Raw genomic sequence first — 21,681 nt, 5'->3', positions numbered from 1 at the left:
ACTGCACTACCCACTTGAGAAGGAACTTGAAGTGGGCAGCATCCCAAAGTCTACAGAGTTCTTCAGATATGTAACATTACCCTCTTAGTTCGGTTTAGCCCTTCAGAGTTTCACTAAATAGCCAAGTTACCTCCTCCTGTAAACTAACTCGCAGGGCTCTTAATGCGGTTTCTTTACCTCCTTCCTTCACTGAAACATTTTAACTAATTGAACAAAGTTTTCAATTGACACTATTCCTTTTTTCCAAGGATTCCGAACCCGTTCCCATAGACTGGATCAGATATTTTCACTACAATACAGAGAAATGTAGGGCAAAGCCTATTGATCTCCACCCTTTTCACATACCTATTGTGGTTCTTCAGCCTAAGGTGGTAGATTGGTGGTCACAGCCAATGCAAGGGCTGGGCCTCTAAAATCTCCTTACACAATTTTTCTTTCCTCTTGCCAACTCCTCTATGCCTCTCCTGTAAGGGGACTGCCTTACCAGTCAGTTTAGGAACAGCCTGAAGCTTACATTATCCTGAACCAGGGTGCCCATTTTATTGCTCACTTCACCATGAGTGGATCCTCATTTTCACTATCATCAGGTCCAGCCTCCTTGCAGTCCTGTTGCTCATCCTTGGCTTAGCTTCTGGATGAAAACCAGAGAAGAACTGAGCACTCTTTACTTGTGGAGAACATAGGATACTAGCAAGGAATCTTGCCACTCCCTGTAGTGGAGTAGTTAGCCTGAAAATTTTTGAAGATGTGGCTGCCCTACTCTGGCATCTGGAGGAAGCTGTGCTCCTGAAGCTGCTTAGGCAATCCCCATTCACTTGGTCACTCTAGTGGCACTTATCAAGTTTTTTCATAAATTTGGGGTTACTGAGAATTGCAATTTAAGTCTGGGTTTTCTGGTAGCTCCAGTCCATACCTGCTATCTATGTTAAGTGACTTGCGTAGTGACTGGAGAAAAAGATCAGGATTTTAACATGGGTCAAGTCAATTTGAAAATTTTTAATTACTTGTCTCTCACATTCAACAATTCAACAATTCCTATGCAACCTCAGAGCAGAGACCTTACATTGCATGTTAATATTACCAGGGCAGTATTGTTATGATGTATATTTGTAAGATTAATGTCTATCATCCCCTAAAAAGAATGCAAGGTTCTTAAAGAGTAGGGAATTTGATTTGTTCATTGCAGAATCACAGGATATCAAATAGTGTGTGATGGGAAATAAATATTTAGCAAATGAATGAGAGGGTGAAAATACATGAGAGACCTGATGAATTGACAGCATATCAAGAACTTATGCATTTTAAAGAATACCAAAGGATGGTAAAAATGATCATTGGCTCTGACACTGTCTCTGGTCCAATTTCACTATTTTCATTCTAGAGCAGGATTTCTTAACCTGGGCACTATTGTTTGGGGCTGGATGGGTCTTTGTTGGGGGTGGGAGACTGCGTATGTGTCCTGTGTATTCTGGGTGATTTGGCTGCATCGTTGGCCTCCTCCCATAGATGGCATTACCATCCCCCAGTAGTGACAATACAATTGCCTCCAGACATCACCAAAGGTCTTTGAGGCACAAAATTGCCCCTGGTTGAGAAGCCCTTGTCTAGGAACATAACATTAGACCAGGCTGGTGCAAGAGTCTTGCATCTGTCCACCTGGTCTTCCTACAGAGCAGATCTGGACTTCTTGACTTTTTACAAACCTAATCCAATTGTATTACTACTCTCCTCAAAAGCCTTCAAGACCTTCTATTGCCACTGAAATAAGCCAGGATCTCAAGCTTGCAGAACTCTCTCTGGAATTCAAGGTTCAACCTATCTCAGTCTCATTACCCATTACCCTATAAACATCCTACAATCTAGCACAGGTGACCTGGTCTCAGGTCCTGGAATAGTCTCTGTGCTTTCCAGTCTTAGTGCTCTTGCCCACTAAACTTTTCCCGCCCAGAATACTCTTTGCCCAGGTAAAGATTCATTCTATTTACACTGAACACAAGAGGCTCCCAGTTGGCATTCTTCCCAAACAGGTGAGGAAGGGTACCTAAGCCTATGCATTAGAAATGTAGAAATAAGTAAAAAGATTAAGTTCTCAAGGAGAACACCATCAAAGAAGGCAAGAAAACCACAAGGGCTGCTAACACCACCACCACTGCCTTCTTGAAACCTCCTAATTCCTTGTACTCCTTGGGTCTGCCTGTGAATCTCTCTCAGGGCACCTTACTTCCTGCCACCTAGTACCAGAATTTGTTTCTGGCGGGTTTATCTCTTCAACCAGATTGGGAGCTCTCTGAGGGCAAGTGGCATGTCTGAATTTTCTGTGTCCCCACTGCCCAGCACAAGGGTGCACAAGGACGCAATAGGCCTTAGTGCATGAGTGTTTTATTAGAGTGAATCTCAAGGGCAAGGGGCTCACAGCCTTTCAAAGGAGTTGTCAGCTGGGAACTGTGGGAACTGAACAGCAGGGCCCTAGTGGGCACCAGAGCCGACGGGCTCTATTCCCTTACCTCCCAAGAGTGGAAAGTGGTGCCAGTTCACCATCACTCTGAGCAGAAGAAATGAGTAGAGGGCTGAGCCACAGCAATAAGGGGCCACTCTGACAATAAAAGCCAAGCTCACATCACCACATCACCAGAGAGGCAAAGTTTTCCAAACTGGAAGATCCAAATCTTCCACAGGGCAAGTCAGGACTTCCAGAAGGCCAGATGCATGAGTGAGGCCTAAGTCCGAAGAGGTGCAGGTCACAGAAACACTGCATACACCACCTTCCCCACCTTCCCCATCCTTCCACTTCTCCACCTGTTTCCACCTTCCTGTCATTGACAACACTCCTGGCCAAAGTGTGGACAGCCTCCACAAAGGGCCACTGAGATCAAAACCACTGTTGAGTCTGGTCAGCCCAGACTCAACAGGATTACTGCTCAGCCCACTGTTGAGTCTGGGCATTTGTTAATATCTTGTATTAGTTTATTGGTGTTCTGGTTGCAGAATGCTTCCACTTCTGTACTTGGATAGGTCCTTAGACCACTCCTAGTTGAGCTCACACTGAGTTACAGGAGCAACAATAATGAAATAAATGTAATGCTTTTGTGCTTATCACAGTTCTAAACATGTACATATTAACTCATCATCGCAACTTTTATGACACCAATATTGATTTCCATCCTCCAAACAAGGAATCTGATACAAAATTTAAGTGTCTAATGTCAAGAGTGAGACTAAAACTTGTAACTAACCCATTGTTTTATCCCCTGTTCTTATTAATAGGTGCCACAAAAACATTCACACTTAAAAATAGTCTTGTAGCCCTGGCTGGTGTGGTTCAGTGGACTGAGTGAATAAATAAATAAAAGGCCAGTAAGTAAAAGGGTTGCTGGTCCAATTCCAGGTCAGGGCACATGACTGGGTTGTGGGCCAGGTCCCCAGTAGGCAGTGCATGAGAGGCAAGCACACATTGATGTTTCTCTCCCTCTCTTTCCCTCTGTCTAGAAATAAATAAAATCTTATATCAAATATAAAGTCTCACCATCTCTTACCTAAAAAATTGCACTCCCTCTTAGAGGAGATGAATATTACTGTATAGATCTTTCTGGACTTTAATCTGTAATTTTGCCCTTTTACTGTATCTTCAAATTTTCATTTCAATATCGTTACCTCATCTTTAAACAAACAAACAACCCTGCTGTGCCCTGGCTGAGTGGCTCAGTTGGCTGGAGTATTCTCCAGTACACCAAAAAGTTGCAGGTTCAATTCCTGGTGAGGGTACATACCTAGGTCGTGTGTTTGATCCCTGGCTGGGCATGTACAGAAGGCATGATGTTTCTCTCTCACATTAATGTTTCTCTTTCTCTTTTCCTCTCTCTAAAATCAATAAACATACAACTCAGTCTATCCATAAAATATCCAGCCATGTGAAAAATAGAGACATTTATTTAAGAAGATACAAGATACAGGCAACATTGTATATACGTTTCCTCACTCCTTCAAAGTAGGCACCTTGGGACCTCACACAGGTCTCCCAATTGCCATCAGCTGTCCTGTTGTATTTTCCTGAATCTAATCAACAATCTGAGATATCTTCCCTTTCAAAGATGATTTTTAGTTTTGGGAAAAGGCAAAAGTTGCAGGGCGCTAAGTCTGGACTGAACGGGGACTGAGTCGCCTGGGTCATTTGATGTGTTGCCAGAAAACTCTGCATGAGACGTGATGCATGAGTGGGCACATTGTCATGATGAAGCTGCCAATCACCGGTTGCCCACAGCTGTGACTATTTTCATTGTACTGCATCTGTCAACTGACAACACTGAGGTAGCACTCCTTATTGTTTGACCTGGAGAAGCATACTTGTGATGGACACCACCTTCCCAATCAGTTAACATGGTTTTGATCTTGTTGTGACTTTACTGCACCTTCTTTGGGCATGGAGAGCCAGGTGACTCCCACTGGGATGACTGGGCCTTTGTTTCCAGATCAGAGCCATTGACCCATGATTCACCTCTGGTTATGACCTTTCTGAGGAAATTGGGTTCACCGGTATCAGTTTGAACAAAGTCATCAGCAACTGCTGCATGATGTTCCTTCTGCTCTGGTACCAGATACCATGGGACAAATTTTGCCACAGCATATTTTGTACCAAGATCCTGTGTCAAATTCTCAGACACAGTAGTTTTTGGAACTCCCAGATCAGCTTCTCCTTGTCGTTCTTGCACTATCTGTGGCCAATCTTTGTTGACTGCAGCCCATACATGTTCAACATTCTCGGGTGTTCTGCTTATTGCAGGTCTTCCACACATGGATCACTTTCAACATATTTGCAGCTATCGTTGAAGGATTTGTGCCACACTTTCATTTGTGCTGCATCATTGTATGTATCATCCTGAAAAGCCTCCTGAATTATTCAGTAGTTTCCACGGAGTAATGTTTGATCTTAATGCAAAATCTGATGCAGATTTGTTGCTCTCCTCACTCAGCCATTTTGAGTGTGATGGCCACACACTACACAAGCTCACTCAACAGTATTTACCACCTCCACTGACTAGTACAGTGAAGTCATTATTGTTCATGCATGAGCATTCCTGTCTACTCTCCTCGGTTGCCAGGTTACACCAATGTTGTACAAACTGTTCTCATTATATTAACAAACTTTTTCCGGACAGATCTCATATTCTTGGGTATTTTTAAAAATTTTTTAAAAAGAAAAAACTCCTGCATTAAGGCATGTACTGTAACTTATTCGATAATCATTTCCTTTTCATTTTTTCCATACTTACCTGAGGACATTTTTTCATTGCTTCCAGAGAGGAAGGGAGAGAAACATTGAAGTGAGAGAACCACACTGATTGGCTGCTTTCTGTACACGTGGGACTGGGGATTCAATCCACAGCCTTTTGGCTATGGGACAGTGCTCCACCCAAGCCACAGTGGCCAGGGCATAATTTCCCTTTTAATATGACACACACTTTCCTTAATTTTCATGTGTTTAGTCTAGATTGTGATATTCTAGATATATATATTCAAGAGGGAGCTAATGGATCAGGTTGTGCAGTATGAGAAAAAGAATAATGGAAGTTTCTACATGGTCTGTCTTTATTCTACCCTCCTTCATCCCTCAATAATTTCTGAAGACTTTTCTTTGCACAATGAAAGCAAAGTAGTCCATCAGGATATAAATGGCAGGAGGTGAAAAGTGAAATAGACTGATACACCTCTGTAGGTTATATATTCCATCTTTGATTGTTTAACACTGAGCAATTTAATTTAAGCATACCTATATGGACTATCTACTTTGACCTTTATGACATACCCACTAGCTATTATGTTCATTTTACAGATGGTGAAACAGTATTAGAGAGATCCACTGACTACTGTAATTGCAGAATACAACGAAATGTTCAAGTGTCTTGGGTCCTAGTATCATGAACTTTCTAGGGTATCTTGCTGTATCCCTATTCAGAGGGCAAGGTAAATAGATGGCTATATCAACAGAAAGAAAGTTAGCAGAGTCTGATTGTGAAAAGCAAGGGCTCCTAGTTCCAGCCAACATGAAGGTGTAGGCAGAAATCCTTTGCTTCCTCGCACAACAAAAAGGATAACAACCAATCTAAAAACCATATACATCTGGCTGGTGTAGCTCAGTGGATTGAGCACAGGCCTGCGACTCAGACGATCGCGGTTCGATTCCCAGTCAGGGCACATGCCTGGGTTGCAGGCCAGTTCCCTGCAGGCCAACTCCCAGCAGGGGACGCATGAAAGGCAACCATACATTGATGTTTCTCTCCCTCTCTCCTTCCCTTCCCTCTAAAGATAAATAAATAAAATATTTAAAAAAAAAAACATATACAGCCAGAAGTGCCAGGAAATCAAACTGCATGGAACTCTGACAACCAAGGAATTAAAGAAACAGTCAACCAGACAGAGAGAAACCACCAAGGTGGTGGACCCTGTGGGCAGGGCTTCCTGAAAGGACCTGCAGCAAGGTTGGGGGCTGGCTGAATAGGAAACTTGAGACTCAGAGCTGACTGTGGACTACAGCAGGGAGTTGCCACAGTGGGAGAAACTCCCAGTCTCACACAGCCTTGGTTGGAAAGTAAAGCTAGAACCAAGCAGGCAAGCTGCATTGTTCCCTCTCTGACCCCTCCCCCACAGGCAGGGCAGCAGCGCAGCAAAGGGGGTTGCCCTGCCCAGGTGAATACCAAAGGCCCCACCCACCCCCTTACAATTTAACAGGTGCACCAAGTCAAAGAAATATGGCCCAAATGAAAGAAGAGCAAAACTCCAGAAAGTGAGCTTAGCGACTAGGAGATAGCCAACCTATCTGATGGAGAGTTTAAAGCGATGGTAATACAAATGCTCACAGAACTGATTGAGCTTGGTTGAAAAATGAAAGAACAAATGAAATATACCCAAAGTGAAATAAAGCAGAATATTCAGGGAACCAACAGTGACAGGAAGGAAACCAGGACCCAAAGCAATGATTTGTGCCACACTTTCATTTGTGCTGCATCATTGTATGTATCTCCACACATGGATCACTTTCAACATATTTACAGCTATCGTTGAAGGATTTGTGCCACACTTTCATTTGTGCTGCATCATTGTATGTATCATCCTGAAAAGCCTCCTGAATTATTCAGTAGTTTCCACGGAGTAATGTTTGATCTTAATGCAAAATCTGATGCAGATTTGTTGCTCTCCTCACTCAGCCATTTTGAGTGTGATGGCCACACACTACACAAGCTCACTCAACAGTATTTACCACCTCCACTGACAAAGCAATGATTTGGAACAAAAGGAAGAAATAAACATCCAACCGGAACAGAATAAAGAAACAAGAATTCAAAAAAAAATGAAGACAGGCCTAGGAACCTCTGGGACAACTTTAAACTTCCAATATCCAAATTATAGGGGTGCCAGAAGAAGAACAAGAATAAGAAATTGAAAACTTACTTGAACAACAATGAAGGAAAACTTCCCCAATCTGGCAAAGGAAATAGACTTCCAAGAAGTCCAGGAAGCCCAGAGAGTCCCAAATAAGTTGGGCCCAAAGAGGAACACACCAAGGCATGTCATCACTAAGTTACCCAAGATTAAAGATAAAGAGAGAATCTTAAAAACAGTAAGAGGAAAGGAGACAGTTACCTACAAAGGAGTTCTCATCAGACTGTCAGCAGATTTCTCAAAAGAAAACTTACAGGTAAGAAGGGGCTGGAAAGAAGTCTTCCAAGTCATAAAATCCAAAGACCTGCATCCAAGATTGCTCTATCCAGCAAAGGTTTCATTTAGAATGGAAGGGCAGATAAAGTGCTTCCCAGATAAGGTCAAGTTGAAGAAGTTTATCATCACTAAGCCCTTATTATATGAAATGTTAAAGGGACTTATCTAAGAAATTAAAGATCAACAAAACTATGAACAGTAAAATGACAACAAACTCGCAACTATCAACAACTGAACCTCAAAAAAAAAAGAAAAACAATGAAAACAAAAACTAAGCAGACAACTAGAACAGGAACATAATCAGAGAAATGGACATCACATAGAAGGTTTTCAGTAGGGAGGAGGGGAGGAATAGCAGGGGAAGATACAGGGAATAAGAAGCATAATTAGTAGGTATAAAATAGATGGAGAGAGGTTAAGAATGGTATAAGAAACAGAATTCAAAGAACTTATATGCACAACCCATAGACATGAGCTAAGGTGGGGGGAATGCTAGAGGGCTGGGGGGTGTAGGGCGGAGGGGGGATAAAAGGGGGAAAATTGGGAAAACTGTAATAGCATAGAGCAAATACAATATACTTTTTAAAAGATTCATTGTATTCCAATTAACCAACAAGAAAAAAAACAGGTATCTGTAAGTATCTTAATGCCTGCTGTTTCCCACCTCTGCTCAGAGATCAATAACTAAATTCAAAATATGTAAATCTTAGGAGAAGGAAGGGGATAAAAATGGATGTTTTCCCAAAAACAGATATATTCATTAAGAGCAAAGTTCTCAACTCTGGCTACTAATTAAAATCAACCAAGGGGGGGAAAAGCAATGGCTTCTCTGTTAGCCCTATTCATGTGTCTCCTCAGCCATCTAGAAACTTCTTCAGTGCACCCTTAAATTCTTTGTTCCTCAGGCTGTAGATGAGAGCGGAGCATGCATCTGACTGTAAGAACAGGATAAGGATAAGGAACTTGTTCTGATTAAGAAAATACTGTTCTTAGGCCAGATTTAATCAGATGTGACTGTGCGAAAGAGTAGTCCACCACCACCTGGAAATTTCAGGTTCCAAAGCCTTTGCTTCTCTCTGCCCTTAGCTGTACAGTTCCTTGGCTAGCTTTGGCNACAACCCATGGACATGAGCTAAGGTAGGGGGAATGCTAGAGGGCTGGGGGGTGTAGGGCGGAGGGGGGATAAAGGGGAGAAAATTGGGAAAACTGTAATAGCATAGAGCAAAGACAATATATTTTTTAAAAGATTCATTGTATTCCAATTAACCAACAAGAAAAAAAAACAGGTATCTGTAAGTATCTTAATGCCTGCTGTTTCCCACCTCTGCTCAGAGATCAATAACTAAATTCAAAATATGTAAGTCTTAGGAGAAGGAAGGGGATAAAAATGGATGTTTTCCCAAAACAGATATATTCATTAAGAGCAAAGTTCTCAACTCTGGCTACTAATTAAAATCAACCAAGGGGGGGAAAAGCAATGGCTTTTCTGTTAGCCCTATTCATGTGTCTCCTCAGCCATCTAGAAACTTCTTCAGTGCACCCTTAAATTCTTTGTTCCTCAGGCTATAGATGAGAGCGGAGCATGCATCTGACTGTAAGAACAGGATAAGGATAAGGAACTTGTTCTGATTAAGAAAATACTGTTCTTAGGCCAGATTTAATCAGATGTGACTGTGCGAAAGAGTAGTCCACCACCACCTGGAAATTTCAGGTTCCAAAGCCTTTGCTTCTCTCTGCCCTTAGCTGTACAGTTCCTTGGCTAGCTTTGGCAGTATGGCCACAGGTGACTAGGGTCAAGTCCACAGAGACCAGGAAGATGACTGTGGTCACTAAGACCTTGAACTTTTTGAAACAGGCCAGGTTACGCTGCAAAAACATACACCACCACCATCTCTGTGCTTAAACACTAAGTTCACTTGTTCCTACAAAGCCCATTGTGGGTCTCAGGACTCTCCAAATCAGCTGTCCTGCCAAGTGGGGGACATGGCATCCCAGACTGGTTTGATCCCATGGCTCCTCTCTCTGTATGTGCTTCCATGACTGAGGCAGGGAGAGAGCACTAGAGTCTTGCACCAACAGATAAATGCTTCAGACCAGAAGTGAGACTTCTTCTTACAACCCATTAATCAAAATGACCTGATGACCCTAACTGCAAGAACATAATCATTCTCATTTCTACTGTTCACCAGAATACAAGCTGTACAAGGGTATGCGTTTGTTGTTTTTTTTCTTGTTTACTACTATATCCTTGATCTAGAATAGCAGTGCCTGGGCCCTCATCAAATTAAATGAATGAATAGTGATAAGAAACTTGGTCTAAGTACTGCTCTTAGGCTAGAAAAACGTAATAGGCCCTCATCAAATCAAATGAATGAACAGTGCCAAGAAAAAATCCACATGCATCTTGGGGGAAGAGAGAGAGTCCCAGAAGTCTAAGGCTGAGGCTGTTGGGTAAGAGCTATGCAGACTAGAGATTCACAGCTGCCATTGATCTCACCACCAGGTGATACCCTCAGCATAACCCTCACCACCAGGGCTCGGCTCCTGAAAGGAGCTGCAAGAGCCACAAATACATCTGCTCCTTAAATGTAGTCAGTCTGCCCAACCTATATGGGGAGCAGAGAAAAGTGAAAGAAACACACATTGACTGTTTACTGCATCTACTACTGCTTTTCTTTCTTCAACCCATGTAATCTCCATATCAACCGAGGTGACTGTTTTCTCTATTTCACAGAAATTGGAGACTTAAGAGTGTTTCAGTAACCAATCAAAAAATGTTCCACAAGCTAGAAATAGATACAGTATAGTCTAACTCCCAAACATGACTCTTACCTTATTCTTAAAAACATACAAAAGCCAGCCCTGGCAGGTGGGTCAGTTGGATGGATAGTCAAAAGGTCACAGGTTCAATTCCCAGTCAGGGAACATACCTAGGTTGTAGGTTTGATCCCTAGTTGGGGTGCATAAAGGAAACAACCCATCGATGTTTCTCTCCCACCCCTCCCCTTTCCTCTCTCTCTAAAGTCAATAAACATATCCTTGGGTAAGAATTTTTTTAAAAGCCAAATAAGGAAACAACAAAAGCCTGAGAAGTTGATCCTGAACTCTAATTAATTTTCTTTTGGGCCTTGGGAAAAGGCTTTTGGGCTTTTATGACTGTTTTATCCTATTGACTTTGTGAGGGAAACAGTTTATTGTGCTATTGCAGAAAATTCTTCTTTACATCTAATACATATTCTATGGCTAAAAATTCCAAACTATTTCCATATGATCTCATTAGAAATGTTTTCATTTTTCAAACACCACCAATAAGAGGTATAAGATATTATTAGTTATTCAGTAGATTCCCTACTTGTAAAGTAAACATGATTTCACTACAGAAAAATTGTGCTAATGGGATTCAAAAGCTAAGAGGCTAAAAAGTTCAAGAAGGAACTCATGTGACGTCCAACGACAGGAGAAAGGAAGAAAATCCAATTTGGTTCTTGGAAAACTTTACACTACACTTCATCTGTATCCTATGATACTATTGACATTGATAATACTACTACCCTGAAGTCATAGTATGCAATAAAGCAAGGATGTTATTGATTTTGTGTCAAAAGACCATGCTACAGATGTTTTTCCTCATTCAGAATGTTCTTTAAACACTTTTTGCTAAGAAACTCCCTGAAGGTTTAAGTAAAAACAGTAAATAATATGACTTGTAACACATTCCCTGCAGAGTCCACCTTGATTCCTTTCTGTGAAACATTTATATACCCAAATTTTGCACTGATGAAAAATTTTCATGCTTCATAAATTTGCATTTTTCATAAAATGCAAGTTTAGGGTCAAGCTCCATTCAGTAAAATTCTTCAGACTGAGGACACTGGACAATGGACTTTCTGGTGTGTAAGGTTTAAATGCATGCTGAAGATTCTTATGCATAGGTTACAAGTGGGTTCTCCGGTGTTTATTAAGGTGAGAGTTCTGACTGAATTTTTTTCCACATTCATGACATGTAAAGGGCTTCTCTCCAGTGTGAGTTCTTTGGTGTGTGTGGAGATTTGAAGTTTGACCAAAGCTCTTCCCACACCATGAGCATTTATATGGCTTTAATCCTTGATGTGATGTGAAGTGCTTATTAAGATCTGAACTCCATCTAAACCTCTTATCACACTGTGGGCATTTATATGGTTTCTCTTCAGTGTGAATTCTTTGGTGCTTAATAAGGTCAGAGCTAACTCTGAAGCTTTTCCCACATTCCTGGCATTTAAAAGACTTCTCTGCTGCGCGCTCTTTCTTGTGACGATCCATAAGTGTCAGCAGCTCTTGTCTCCAGGCTGAAAGTTTCTCTCTTTCCTTCACTGAAAAATCTTGGTGCCATTTCCCCACCCTGTGTATTTCACCATGATTTTCTTTGATTGTTGTTTCCTGGGGAACTTCTACTCTGCTCATTTTTGAAACGATGTCTCCTGGTGTTTGCATTTCTAAGTCAGGAAGGCATAAAGATTGATGATTCTCAGCATCATTTTTGAGCTTTAATCCTGTTGAAATAATCATAAAAATCAACCAACTATAAGGCAGAGCATGAAAATCTCAGGAATAGAGATAAAAATTCAATGGTCACTTAATTTTAAAATATAGATAGAGGGGACTTCCACCAAGATGGAGGCATAGGTGGAAACACTGTGCCTTCTCCCACAACCAAGTTTGAATACAACAAAAGTTTTGGAGAACTAGGACACACCCAAAGACCAGAAAATGGAATTATACGCAAGTCCGACAACTACGAACCATGCAACGGGGACGGTAAGAGAGGTGGAGCCAGCAGCGGAGCTGGGTTGGGCAGGACAGATCCCCCGACCTAGGCGCGCAGGCAGCCCGGAACCAGTCGGGGTGTGGGGCAGACTGACCAAGGTCGCACATTTGCGCACAGTGAGACGGACCACGCAGGCCCCAGGGGGCGAACTCAATGGTGGAGGGCTGACAGCAGTGGCACACTTGCGTGCAGTGCAACAAAACACGTGGGCCTGGTGACGGTGGTGGCTGCGGTGCGGTGCGGTGGGGGGTCGCAGCAGCAGGCGGCAGAGGGAAGCCATTGTCCCTCTTTGACCCCGCCCCCACATACAACGTCACAACCCAGCGACTTAGTTGCCCTGCTCTGGTGAACACTTTAGGGCTCCGATCCTGCTACAGAACAGGCACGAACAGCCCAAAAGATGGCGCAAGAAGAACTCAAAGTCCCAGAGCCAATAACTCTAAGTGACCAACAGATTGCCAGCCTCTCAGAAGCCCAATTTAAGACATTATTTATCAGGATGTTCACAGAATTGGTAGATTATAGTCACAAATTAGAGGAACACATGAAGGCTAAACTAATTGAAATGAAGGGAGATGTCTAGGAATCCAATAGCGATGGAAAGGAAACTGGGACTCAAATCAATGGAATGGACCAGAAGGAAGAAAAAAACGACCAAACAGAAAAGAATGAAGAAATGAGAATTCAAAAAAATGAGGAGAGGCTTAGGAACCTCCAGGACATCTTGAAACGTTCCAACATCCGGATTATAGGGGTACCAGAAGGGGGAAAGAAATAGCCACCAGTGGAAAACTTATTTGAACAAATAATAAAGGAGAACTTCCCCAGTCTGGCAAAGGAAATAGACTTCCAGGAAATCCAGGAAGCTCAGAGAGTGCCAAAGAAGTTGGACCCAAGAAGGAACACACCAAGGCACATCATAATTACATTAGCCAAGACCAAAATGAAGGAGAGAATCCTAGAAGCAGCAAGGGATAAGGGGACAGTCACCTACAAAGGAGTACCCATCAGACTGTCAGCGGATTTCTCAAAAGAGACCTTACAGGCAAGAAGGGGCTGGAAAGAAGTATTCCAAGTCATGAAATCCAAAGACCTACAGCCAAGATTGCTTTATCCAGCAAAACTTTCATTTAGAATGGAAGGACAGATAAAGTGCTTCTCAGATAAGGTCAAGTTCAAGGAGTTCATCATCACCAAGCCCTTATTATATGAAATGCTAAAGGGACTTATATAAGAAAAAGAAGATGAAAAATATGAACAGTGAAAGGACAGCAAACTCACAGTTATTAACAACCACACCTAAAACAAAAGCAAACCAAGAGGACAGCTAGATCAGGAGTGGAACCATAGAAATGAAGAACACATGGAGGGTTAGAAACAGGGGGGTGGGAAGGGGAGAAGAGGGGAGAAGGCACAGAAAATAGCATAGATGGTAGGTAGAAAATAGATAGGGGGGAGGGCGAGAATAGTGGGGGAAATACAGAATCTAAAGAACTTGAGACACGTGGTTATAAACTAAGGGGAGGAGAATGGTGGGGGAGGGAATGTGCGGGTGGAGGGGAATGAAGGGGGGGAATAGAACAACTGTAATGGTATAATCAATAAAATATATTAAAATAAAATAAAATAAAATATAGATAGATAGAATCTTTAAGTTCTTGCAAAGGTTCCTATTAAGGCTCATTTCTCCGGTTCCTATTAAGGCACACGTGTACTTACCTACAGGCAGCTCTCCAGGACTGTCCACGAACTCCGTGGATCCTTGAACCCAGGACTCTTTTCCTTGCTCTAGAAAGATCACCTTAGGTTTGAGGTGTACAAACATGGCTGTGAAATGAAAAAACTGAGGTCAAGGACTGCTAACTTAACGATGTTCACTAATTACAGACTATTTCAGGAACAGCAAGAAACACAGTTTCTTACTGCAAATGGTTATATGGATAGGCTCACACATCAGGTATCAGCTTTACACTATACTGCATTTGTAAGTGAACATGCAAAGCGGAGATTAAGAAATAAACCTAGCTTGCATTGACTGGGAGGGTCAGTTGGTTGAGTGCTGTCCTGTGCACCAGGGGGTTACAAATTCGATGGCCAGTCAGGGCATATGCCTGGATTGTGGATTTGATTCCTAGTCAGGGTGCATGCAAGAGGTGACCAGTTGATGTTTCTCTCTCTCTCCCTCCCTCCCTTTCTCTTTCTCTAAAAATCAATAAACATACACTTGGGTGAGGAAAAACAAGAAATAAACCTAGCGTGATCAATAAAAAGAACATAGGGCATGGGAATTTCATGCATATTCCCCATCTTCTGCCACCAATAACCCCACACCTGACCCCGTTGGAATAAAACTCCAGAGGTTGCAGGGAATACAGGCTGGTCCTATTAACTATTTAGGGCTTACCCTGGTAAGGCCTGATTAGTGGTACCAATGTGAAGGTCATGGGTAGGAAATCATATGAATAAGTGATTCCTGTCATAATTATACTAACTTCTTATTTAGCACCTGAGCACACCAGACACTAGACTATTATCCGTACCACTTCTATAGCTCATTGTTTCATGTCCTGTTGGATCAAACAGACCAGAATCACTTAGTGGACCTTTTGTAACTACGAATCAGCAAATATGGGAAGTATTCATCATCCAGTCTTCCAACATGTGAAGTGAGTGTCTATGGTGTGCCGGACACTCTCTGAACTAGGGATATAGTTCTCATCGCTGCATCTCAGAGAACTTATCTCCTAGTGGGACAGTGAAACAATGAAACATCAATAATCCAATGAAATGTCGAGAAGAAGCTGAAGCAGGGTAAGAGAGCATTTAAGATTCTGCTTCTCTGAAGCTATTTGAGATAAGGCTGTGTGGAAAGCCTCTTTGAGAATGTGATATTTGAGCAGACCTAAAGGTGAGAGTTTTTCCATGTGGCAGAAAAAGTGTGCCAGGTAGAGGGAAGCAGAAAACAGAAATGAGCGTGGCAACTTCCAACAACAGCAGTAAGACTCCTGTGGCTAAAGAGAACTGAGGCGCTAGTGTCAGGAGTTGATGGCAAAGAGGCAATAGAGGCCAGATCTAGAGGGTTTTAGGAGCCTCAGTAAAGAGGGTTGATTTTATTCTGAATGGATGAGAAGTCATCATAAGGTTTTGAAACAGGAAAATGTTATGATCTGGTCAGGTTTTAAAAGACTCAGCTGCTGTAGAGAAAATAAACTATATGGGAAGGCAAGACTGATGGCAGGAAGGGCCAGTTAGAAGGCTACTGAAGTAGTACTGGTTAGAGATGGCTTAGGCTTGGATATTAATGGCACAAAAGGATGAGACGTGGCTGGACTCAGACTATACTATGAGTGTAGAATCCAAAGGACTAGTGATGCATTAGTAGTGGGATATGACAGCAATAACAGAGTAAACGATATTTTTCTTGCTGAGCAACTGGGTGAACTGAGGTGCCCTTTACTGAGTAGAGAAAGATATGAGAAGAGCAGGTTTGTGGGGGAAGAGAGAGAAGAGATTAAGAATTCTGTGCAGCATAAGGAATGTGTACTTGCAAAAAGCTCCCAAGTGATCTGCATTCACCTTTTCCCTACCCACACCATCAAGTTGTGAACCAACGAGTTACTGAAACCGACTCTCTCCCAGCGGTGCATTCCCAGTAAGTAAAACACATGACAGACTATTCAACTTCTACACAAAGGGAAGGGGAGAACCTTTACCTAGAAAGATGACAGTCTCATAGTTTTCCTGCATTACATCACTGTAGAGAGCCTTCTGACTGGGATCCAGTAACTCCCATTCTTCCTGGGAAAAATACACGGCCACTTCTTCAAATGTCAACAAGCTCTAAGGAAGAGAATGGGCTTTAGTTTAGTACTGGCCACTCCAGAAGCAGCCCTCACATCCAGCCCATGAACAGCATGGTAGGCCAAAGGAATTAACAGCACACTAAAAAATTTATTTTAATTTTTTGACTTTAGAAAGAGAGGGAGGGAGGGAAAAAGAGAGAAACATTGATTTGTTGTTCCACCTAGTTATGCACTCACTGGTTGCATCTTGTATGTGCCCTGACCAGGGATCAAACCCACAACCTTGGCGTATTGGGATAACACTCTAACCAAATGAACTTCTTTGGCCAAAGCCCAGCACGTGTTTTGTTTTGTTTTGTTTTGTTTGTTTTAATTAAAGAAGGCAGAAAGGAAGGAGGCAAGAAATCAGCAAACAGCCTGGGAGGGGTCCAGTTCCCTGGGGAGAACATCTAGGCTAACATGCCTGTGAGCACCTGCTGGGCAGTGTGGGTCATGGGCAGCAGGGAAATGTAGCCCTAAACAGCTGGAAAGCACAGCTCACCTGGGACTCAGGCAAGAAGAGCTCAGACGCCACTGTCCAATCTTTGGTGTTTGTCTGCTCAGGGAAGTGTTGGGTCTGGTGAACAGGTACTGCTATGGGTAGAAAAGAGCCATAAGAAATTTCTCTCACTTTTGCTCTGGCTGGGTAGTTCAGTTATTTAAAAGCATCATCCTGATATGCCAAGATTGTGGGTTTGGTTTCTGGTCAGGGCACATACAAGAATTAACCAATGATGGCATAAATAAGTGGAAAAACATCCCAATGTCTCTCTCTCTCTCTGAAAATCAATGAATAAAAATTTAAAAGAAAAAAGAAATTTCTTCCACTTTTATGCACATCCTGAGCTCCCTTCTGAAATACAGATGATCTTGACTCTTCCAGTACATGGGAAACAAGCGTGTGTGGTGCCCATAAATGGCCTTATCATTGTTAATAAGAACTGAGTATCTATCAATCCCCAGAACAGGTCCCCCAGTTTTCAAAAGAAAAATTAATAAAACAAAACCCCTTCTTATTTTCCTCTCATAACATAAATAGTTCTGAGTTAAAGAAAAAAGCAACAGATTTGAAATATTCACAGACTCCAGTGCAGAGCAGATGTATTGTTCATTATTTATTATTCTTCTGATACATGACTTTAGAGAGAGAGGAAGGGAGAAGGGGAAAGAGAGGAACATCAACTTGTTGTTCCACCTATTTATATATTCATTGGTTGCTTCTTGTATGTGCCCTGACCTGGGATTGAACCCACAACTTTGGCATATCAGATAGCACTTTAACAAATTGAGCTACCCAGCCAGGGCTCCTTTCCACTTTTCTAAGGAACAGTGTTCATGGTGTTATTTCCAGGGTCCTCTGGTTTGGGTATTTCTGTAGCTTACACTGACCCCCACCTTCACCCACAGCTGGTCTATTCTGAGGCCATCCGTATGGCAGGGAAGGAAGAAGAGAGGAGGATTATAACTGCTACCACAGCAGTACTTTCATATCCACAGAGCTGGGTACCCAAAAAATGCTCACAATGTTATGGCTAAACAAATTACTATCACAGATCCCAGCAGAAATGATCATGCAGCTCCTTACCCCTCTCACACACAGGCTCAGTTTCTTTATGAGTACTCCTGCTCAGCTGTTGTAGATCCTGATATGCACTCCAAATTTCTTCATCCTGGGACCTGCCTGCTGGCTGGGCCTCTGCTGGCTTCAATTTGAAGCCTGAGGTCTCTGCTGTTTCTCCCAAGAGCACTGCCTCCTTTCCCAGCACATGGACTGCAACCTAGAAATAATTCCCATCCTTGTTACCAGAACTTACTTTAGGCTTGGGGGCTTGTGCCAGTAGGAGGAAAAACCTAGAGTCCAGATTACAGGAAGTGTGAGATACTAAAGGAAGTGACAAAGAGACTTGAAAAAACGGGCCACCAATTTTCCACAAAATCTGGGAAATTTAGGATAAAAGGAAAAAAGATGTGGCTATCGCCAGCGCTTCAACACAGTAAGCCCTGCCCCTCTGCACAGAGCCCAGCTCAGACCACTAGCAGGGTAGTGCAGGCCACCTGTTCGCATCCTGTCGTGAAAGTCTTTTTCTCTTCACTTAGATCCCTGCTGCACTGATTTCTTGTCTTGTACTTTTTTAAAAAGATTTAAAAATTTGATTCTATCAACTATATTTTCTTCATGCCCAGGGAAGGCTTTTACTGAGAATGTGGATAAAATGGAGAAGAAAGGGGAAGGACACATTCTGGCTCCAACCTCCCTCCAGATGATTTTGACACTTAACATGTGTCCGGCCCTGAGCTCTACACAGGAGGCCAAGAGCCAGCTGAAGCACTGCCACCTGCCCAAAGGTGTACAAAGGATTCCCACTCACTAGCAGCCCCAAGGATTACCCAGGGAAGGTGCCAGATGGTAGTGAAGGCCCTTGGCCATGGTATGGAGGACACTATCCCTCAGCCACTCTGTTGGCATTTCTACATCTTTGTTTCTCTTTTTCCTTTCTCATTATCTTCTTTCCCCTTTGTCTCTAAGTGTACTCCATTTTTTGTTCTCCCCCTTACTCTCCAATCCCTCGTTGCCCCTTATTTGTTTCTGATGACTTAAGATCCATCCCATATAGGTCAAACCAGACTAAGCTTATTACCCTGAAAACACACTGCCCTAAAGAGGGGAAAAAACAACTCTTTCTCTAAGACCATGGAAGTCTCTGCCAGGGTATATGGAATCTGTGGAATGACTATTGCTGTATGTCTGTGGTTTCTTATCCTGCCTTAAATGACCTAAAGAAACAATAATAGATCATTGACCTAACTCATCTTATTTCTCAACTAAGTGCCCCCATACCCCATATACCCACCTTCATCCTATTTCATTGTTATGCATCAGGAATTTTTCTTCTCGGCCCATTTCTCATTTGAGCAGATTTATGCTGTGAGTGGTCTATCAAGGCCACAACCTCCTCAGTGCTCTGTGGGTGGTGCTGCTTTATCTGGGATTTGACGTCCCTGGGCAGAATGGTCAGGAACTGCTCTAGTACCAGAGCAGTTTCCAAGATTTGCTCTTTTGGGTAGAACTCTGGCCTCAGTATAACTCTTGAAGTTGGCCAAGGCCCTCACAGGGTCCACCTGCTTTGTGATAGTGGAAGCTCTGAAAGTGCTGGCAAGAGCTCTCCAGTTGAGACCAACCACGTGTACAGTATATTTCTTACCCTGAGTGGAGCTCTCTGTCACAGGTCCCTTAGTCTCCCACAGAGCCCTGACCTAAGAATTCTAATACTCTGCCACCTTCACACCTACCGTCATCATACTGCTCCCGAACAGTCTGCTCCTGTGTTGGACATACCACCAGCACCAACTCTGAGAACTGAGGCCCAGTCTGGTCTGGAACAAAAAGAATCTTCTTCCTAAATCTCTGAGGACAGAAAAAAAGTACAGCTCAATAAGAAAGTCACAAGAACTTTACTACTCACTACTTATTATATGAAAATGAAGAGAATACATACTGCCTTGCCTTCCCTTGAACAATCAGCTGCCAGGCCGTCTCTCCTCTGTTTCATTAACTACAGCACAGTTCACTGAAGACAACTGCCAAGTGATGACGACTCTGCTTTAAAAAAAATCACAAAATGTTGGTGGGTGAGCCCTGGCTGGGCGGCTCAGTTCGAGTGTCCTCCCAATACACCAAGGTGGTGGGTTTGATACCCAGTTAAGGCACATACGAGAATCAACAGATGATGCATAAATGAGTAGGACAAATTAATGTTTCTCTCAACCTCTTTCCCTTCCTCACTTTAAAAAAAAAAAGGCTTGCTGAAAGGTGAGAAAACTGGCACCCATTGGCTCAAGAGTTTGGGGATTATCCAAAGAGTTCACTGATATATGTCCTATCTCAGCTTCCCCATGTCAAAAGATTAGGAGAACGCTCTGAGTTTTTCTTACATTTTAACTATCACCCTAGTCTTCTGTTTTTAGTAAGGGTACAACTTCTATGACCCTTCACCCTCTCGTGATAATGGAAGCCTTCACTTCCTGGGCATTTGAGACTCTCCTTTTCGTGTATCAATATGAGCGCTGAAACAGTGAGAACACAGTCGAAGGAAAGTAATTAGTAAAAAAGTAGACTTTTCTTCTCAGAAAGCATCATTCAATTAAGTAGCTAGATGTTCAATATTCTCCTTTGACATGTCTTTCCAATACCTGTGAAGGGCACTACGTTGACTTATACCTGTATTTTAAATTTTCTCTTTACTTGAACTAGGAAAAATTACAGCTGACCTTTCTTTACAAAATGTATATCCAAATATCAAATCGAGAGAGAGACAGAGAGAGAATGGGAGCTGGTGATGATTAAGTTGCCGCTTCTTCTGACTTTCCGTTTGAAGAATCTTTTAGACTTTTACTAAGACTTTTACTCGTGAGAGCCTCATGAGCCTCATTTGGCCATGGTATCCACAAATGGCCGGCTCCTTCCTCCCCACTGAGGTTCAGGAGGCCCAGAGACACAGCCTACGCTTTTGCATCAGGAAAACATGTGATCACTCTGACGCTTAACTGCGGTTCCCTGGCAGTTAACATCGCCCCGAGAAACAAACAAATAAACACGCCAGCGGAGGCCGTAACGTGGACATTTCTTAAGGAGAACTGCGAGCCCAGGAGCTATCTGCACCAAGAACAGAAAGACTAGCCTTTGGAGATGGAGGGCCAGCCTCGTCCCAGACGGTCTGGCCGCAGGTTCCGGTCCGTCGGCCACGAGAAATGGCCAGCTCGCTTACAGCAACAACCAGCAGCTCACCCGGGATCCGCAGCCTACATACACCTAACAGGAACCGACTCTTGTTTACCTCGGACCGCTCGGTTTCTAATAGGCCACACCCTCTTCCTACGTCTCAACTGCAGCTCTCAGCGGCTGAAGCTCTGGTATCCGAGAACGCCGCCAGGCTAGCCTATGAGCAAACGGTCAGGGCGCAGGTCTGTAGACCTTGTAAGGCGCACTCGCCGCCGCAGGCCGTTACTACGTGCGTCCGGTGTGGCTAATACTGGAAGCGAAAGTTGAGCGCTTCCGGCCAGGACGCGTGGGAGGGAATCGGCCTCCAGCCCCAGTTCAGCCTGGCAGCATAAGAGTTAATGCCATCGAGTTCCAAACCGCACGGCTAGATTGGCCTCTAAGTGGCTTGGCAGTGGGTGTCACCCTCTCTCGGTCTTCCTTTGTGAGCCGTAAAGCTTCAGAATCGTTTATGTGGAGTGCTCTGAAGGAATGAACTAGGATCTGATAGAGAAGGACCTGGGAGACAGGCAGTAGGGCAAGGAGATTTCTAAGGGACATTTGTGCTG

At 43.0% G+C, this 21,681-nt stretch overlaps 1 protein-coding gene across 1 annotated transcript in view; it reads right to left on the bottom strand.

Annotated features, from left to right (window-relative positions):
* The window catches only part of ZNF174 (zinc finger protein 174), a 47,744-nt gene extending 26,351 nt beyond the window's left edge, over window positions 1–21,393 (bottom strand). The window contains 9 exon segments of the mRNA XM_037029931.1: window positions 11,574–11,649; window positions 11,651–12,239; window positions 14,234–14,341; window positions 16,228–16,354; window positions 16,859–16,950; window positions 17,942–18,134; window positions 19,648–19,762; window positions 19,854–19,954; window positions 21,036–21,393. Coding sequence (XP_036885826.1) covers window positions 11,574–11,649; window positions 11,651–12,239; window positions 14,234–14,341; window positions 16,228–16,354; window positions 16,859–16,950; window positions 17,942–18,134; window positions 19,648–19,656 — 1,194 coding nt within the window. The 5' untranslated portion in view covers window positions 19,657–19,762; window positions 19,854–19,954; window positions 21,036–21,393.
* Window positions 21,394–21,681: the final 288 nt, after the last annotated feature.

The sequence above is a fragment of the Sturnira hondurensis genome, unplaced genomic scaffold (genome assembly GCF_014824575.4).
Source record: "Sturnira hondurensis isolate 20B ecotype Veracruz unplaced genomic scaffold, ASM1482457v3 Scaffold0020579, whole genome shotgun sequence".
Lineage (NCBI taxonomy): Eukaryota > Metazoa > Chordata > Mammalia > Chiroptera > Phyllostomidae > Sturnira > Sturnira hondurensis.
Note: the sequence above shows the minus strand (reverse complement) of the source record. Positions and strands in the feature narration are given on the sequence as shown.